This window comes from Rutidosis leptorrhynchoides, chromosome 1 (genome assembly GCF_046630445.1).
Source record: "Rutidosis leptorrhynchoides isolate AG116_Rl617_1_P2 chromosome 1, CSIRO_AGI_Rlap_v1, whole genome shotgun sequence".
NCBI classification, from domain to species: Eukaryota; Viridiplantae; Streptophyta; class Magnoliopsida; order Asterales; family Asteraceae; genus Rutidosis; species Rutidosis leptorrhynchoides.
Window position 1 is genome coordinate 427033758 of NC_092333.1, and position 4782 is coordinate 427038539.

Below are 4782 nucleotides of genomic sequence, written 5' to 3' on the forward strand. Positions count from 1 at the left end.
TAAGTCTGGTAATCTAAGAATTAGGGAACAGACACCCTAATTGACGCGAATCCTAAAGATAGATCTATTGGGCCTAACAAACCCCATCCAAAGTACCGGATGCTTTAGTACTTCGAAATTTATATCATATCCGAAGGGTGTCCCGGAATGATGGGGATATTCTTATATATGCATCTTGTTAATGTCGGTTACCAGGTGTTCACCATATGAATGACTTTTATCTCTATGTATGGGATGTGTATTGAAATATGAAATCTTGTGGTCTATTATTATGATTTGATATATATAGGTTAAACCTATAACTCACCAGCATTTTTGTTGACGTTTTAAGCATGTTTATTCTCAGGCGATTATTAAGAGCTTCCGCTGTCGCATACTTAAATAAGGACGAGATTTGGAGTCCATGCTTGTATGATATTGTGTAAAAACTGCATTCAAGAAACTTATTTTGTTGTAACATATTTGTATTGTAAACCATTATGTAATGGTCGTGTGTAAACAGGATATTTTAGATTTTCATTATTTGATAATCTAAGTAAAGCTTTTTAAACCTTTATTGATGAAATAAAGGTTATGGTTTGTTTTAAAATGAATGCAGTCTTTGAAAAATGTCTCATATAGAGGTCAAAACCTCGCAACGAAATCAATTAATATGGAACGTTTTTAATCAATAAGAACGGGACATTTCAACAAATTTATTAGGTAGTCAATTGAGCACAATATATTGAAGCTATCCGCTATCACTTTGATGTACTTTCGATTTAATCGAACAGGAAACATCTCACGATGTTTCTAGCAACCCTGGTAGCCATGAGCTTCTACCTTAAACTCATACTTTTCACTTCGGAGAACTTTTCTTATCACAATTTTACTGTGTACTCCGAAAGAACTCAAATACCGGTCATTATAAACCCCATGCTTGAGCAGAAAGCTTATTCTGATGGAATGATATGATATATTTGAAGTGATGGAATTGTAAGTCAGCATATCCTCCAGAAGATATCCCCAGCTATCTGGATCAATCAGCACAAACCATATCACAGACCATAGAAGCATCGTCTTGCTAAATGATGACTTTAAGAATCGAATGATTTGAGTTTTCTAGATCTGAATTTATAACACTTCTCCCCCTCAGATATAGATAACTTAAATCGTTCTGCTCAGCACAAAGTGTGTTCATCTTACTTCTGTGATGCATCATCTTTATTGATATATCAACAATATATACATATGATCATCTATGATCCTTTTTTTTTTGGATTTTCTGATGTTGCTTTTATGCTATAGCTGACATAAATAGGCTATACATTGATGATGATGCACCACTTTAATTCTATGGTAGATGAATCACACTGCAGATCTAATCCTTGGTGTTGAAGTAGACTCCTTTAATACATTCTCAAACTGATAAATGTCTGTGATACAGAATTGCACTTTTCAATCCTTCAAACCGAGAGTACCCCCCTTTGAATACCTGAATAACCTACTGATGCGTTTTGGCCCAAGCAATAAAGGTAAATAGAAACAAGTATACATTCTAACAGAGTAAACTCATCTTATTGACTTACTTAGCCATCCTTCACTAGAGTATAAATCGTAGTAGGGGAGACCTCAACCATCTGTTGAGTTCCTGTTCGATCGTTTCTCAATACATTCTCAGTGATAGTTAGGTGACTACTGTCAACCACTTTAAACCTTTCCATGATTTCCTTGTCAAGATTATTTACATGTTGTTTGTGTGATCATCTCATTCCAAAATAAAATCATCAAAATTTATCAACATTCATCAACTAATCATGTATTACATACGTTGTGCGCAAAACGATAAACATGCAAGTTCAGTAATACAATCATCTCCCATTATCACATAGCACCTTCTCATTTTTTGAATTTTTCAACTTTTTATGGGTTTTCAACTTTCTATTGTTTTTAAATTTTCACGCGTTCCCATTTTCTCAACTAATCTATGAAACAAAATTAAACACAAATATTTTTGGGTTTTTCATATTTAACATACAGAACATAAAATGATGTTGAAATTGACATGCAAGGAGATGAAAGCTAAGTAACATGCACAAATGATGCAACGTGCAAATGCATATATACAAATGAAACAGATTGGATGGTTACTCCAATAACTCCTTTTCGGACACAACTTCTGCCCCTTCTCTCACACCCAAAACATTTAGTAAGAATAGCAAACGTGGTCTATCAAAGGCTTTAGTGAATAGGTCAGCACGTTGGGTCTTTGTACCTATCTGAAGGACATCTATTAAGCGCTTTTCATAACAATCCCTATGAAATGGTACTTGATCCCTATGTGTTTGGTCTTAGAATGATTGATAGGATTCTTAGTTACAACAATAGCAGCAGTATTATCAACATAGATAGGAGTGTTAGAAATATGCAAACCATAATCCCGCAACTGTTGTTGGATCCAGACAACTTCAGATGTACAACTTGCTGCAGCAATATATTCAGCTTCACACGTGGATTGTGCAACAGCGGTCTGTTTCTTACACTGCCAACTCACAAGCCTGCTACCCAGAAACTGACAACCTCCAGAGGTAGATTTGAAATCTATTTTGCATCCTCCATAGTTGGAGTCACTGTATGCTGTCAACTCAAATCCATCCTTCCGTGGATACCATAAGCCCAAACTTGGAGTCCCCTTGAGATACTGCATGATCTTCTTTGCTGCGAGCATATGATTCACATTTGGTTGTGCTTGATAACGAGCGCACAAGCATGTTGCGAACATGATATCTAGACGAGATGCTGTAAGGTATATCAAGGAACCAATAATAGCCATGTAAAGAGTCGGGTTGACCTTTGCTCCAGTATTTTTTGGTGTAATCCCGTGATTCACCGATAGAGGATTCTTGGCAACTCGTTCATTCTCCATCTTGAATCAGCTCAAGATGTCAGCTACATACTTCGATTGATGTAGAAAGATGCTGATATGTGCAGCGGGGTGTACGAAATACTATTAAATTTTAGCAGAAAATACTATTAAATACGATACAATTTTACACAAGATATTTATTTATTTAGAGAATGGATATACTTAAACCTTGCTACAACACTTATAGGCAGTGTACCTAATCGTACAGTAGTGTAGTTTTTAGTAAGTCCGGTTCGTTCCACAGGGAAAATCTTTAAACAAAGCTTAACGCTATATTAGTTTACTTTTGTAAAAATACAAATATATATATAAGTAATATTATTATTATAAAGGGGGGTTTTTACCGTTTAATGACCGGTTTGTCGATTTTAAAACTTTAGTCGCAGTTAAAACCAAATGTAAAATAATAAATAAATACAAGACTTAATTTAAGGCGTAAAGTAAATAACGATAATGAAATTGCGAATAATAAAAGTGTGATAAAATAAACTTGCGATAATTAAAAAGTACGATAATTAAAAGTGCAATTAAATACAATAACAATAAAAATGCGATAATTAGAAGTGCAATTAAATATAAAATAAAGGAAATTAAATATGAAATAAAAGAATTATGCTTATTTAAACTTCCGTAATCATGATGTTTGACGTGTTGATTTTAGTTTTATGCCCATGGGTTAATTGTCCTTTGTCCTGGATTATTTAATATGTCCGTCTGGTTTTTGTCCATAACAGTCCATCAGTCATAAATATAAAGTGCGAGTGTTCTCGTCAAATTATCCTTATACCCGAAGTTAAATATTTCAACTAATTGGGGACTTAAACTGTAACAAGATTTTAATACTTTGTTTAATAATTACACCAGGATGTCGACTGAGTGTAACCCAAGGTTTTAATATTTTGTTATCAATTATACCAAGTGTCCTTGTACATAATTTCACCCCTGTTTTAATTATTCTAGTGGCTATTAATCCATTCCCGTGTCCGGTTAAATGAACGATTATTCGTACATATAAATACCCCGCCCATCGTGTCTGATCGAGTGTATATGGTAATTTATAGGGACGCCCAATTGTAAATCTTTATATTAACATTAACAAACTATCATTTAGTTAAACAAATATAAAGCCCATTAATAGCCCATAGTCTAATTTCCACAAGTGTCGTTCTTTTGTCCAAACCCCAATTATGGTACAAAGCCCAATTACCCAATTTTAGTAATTAACCCAACATCATGATTACTTCGGATTAAATAAGCATAATAATAACTTAGCTACGAGACATTAATATAAAAAGGTTGAACATAACTTACAATGATTAAAAATAGCGTAGCGTTACACGGACAGAATTTCAACTTACACCCTTACAACATTTGCTAACATACCCTTATTATTAGGATTTAAAATTAAAATTAAAATTAAAATATAAATTATATATATATATATTTACGTATATATTGAGAGAGAGATAGATTATATGTTGTTAAAAATGATCAGAATTCGGTTGGCTTTATAGGGAATTGAGTTCAGGGATACTCCGCGACTCGCGACCCTTTTTGCCTTCAAACTCCGCGAGTCGCGGAGTTTGTAAATTGTCATAACCCGTCCTTAACCATAAGAACGCGTTAGATAACGTATGATTTCATTGCGAGGTATTGACCTCTATATGAGACATTTTTGAAAGAAAACTGCATATATTATACATTACAAACCATAACCATTATTTTTGTTACAAGCTTAAGACAATAAAAAGAAGATTAACGTTTAGCGATAATCTTCGACTTACAAACTTTACAAATGATGACAACAACACGGTTTCTAGCATATTTTACAATACAACATCTCGGATATGCAGTTTTATTTTTGACACAAACATGCG

The 4782-nt window shown here is 33.7% G+C and overlaps 1 protein-coding gene across 1 annotated transcript; it reads right to left on the reverse strand.

Annotated features, from left to right (window-relative positions):
• Positions 1 to 2126: 2126 nt before the first annotated feature.
• On the reverse strand, positions 2127 to 2905 carry LOC139902240 (secreted RxLR effector protein 161-like). The gene is made up of 2 exons (XM_071884887.1): positions 2413 to 2905; positions 2127 to 2329 (listed from the first exon to the last, which is right to left on the reverse strand). Exons 1-2 carry the CDS (start codon positions 2903 to 2905, stop codon positions 2127 to 2129), a joined length of 696 nt encoding a protein of 231 aa, XP_071740988.1.
• Between the last annotated feature and the right edge of the window lie 1877 nt (positions 2906 to 4782).

Excerpts from the sequence above, each read along its gene's own strand:
- LOC139902240 (XM_071884887.1), bottom strand. The coding sequence starts at position 2,905 with ATGGAGAATGAACGAGTTGCCAAGAATCCTCTATCGGTGAATCACGGG. Across the intron at positions 2,330-2,412 it reads ACAACAGTTGCGGGATTATG|ACCAAACACATAGGGATCAA; the intron begins GTTTGCATATTT and ends AATCATTCTAAG.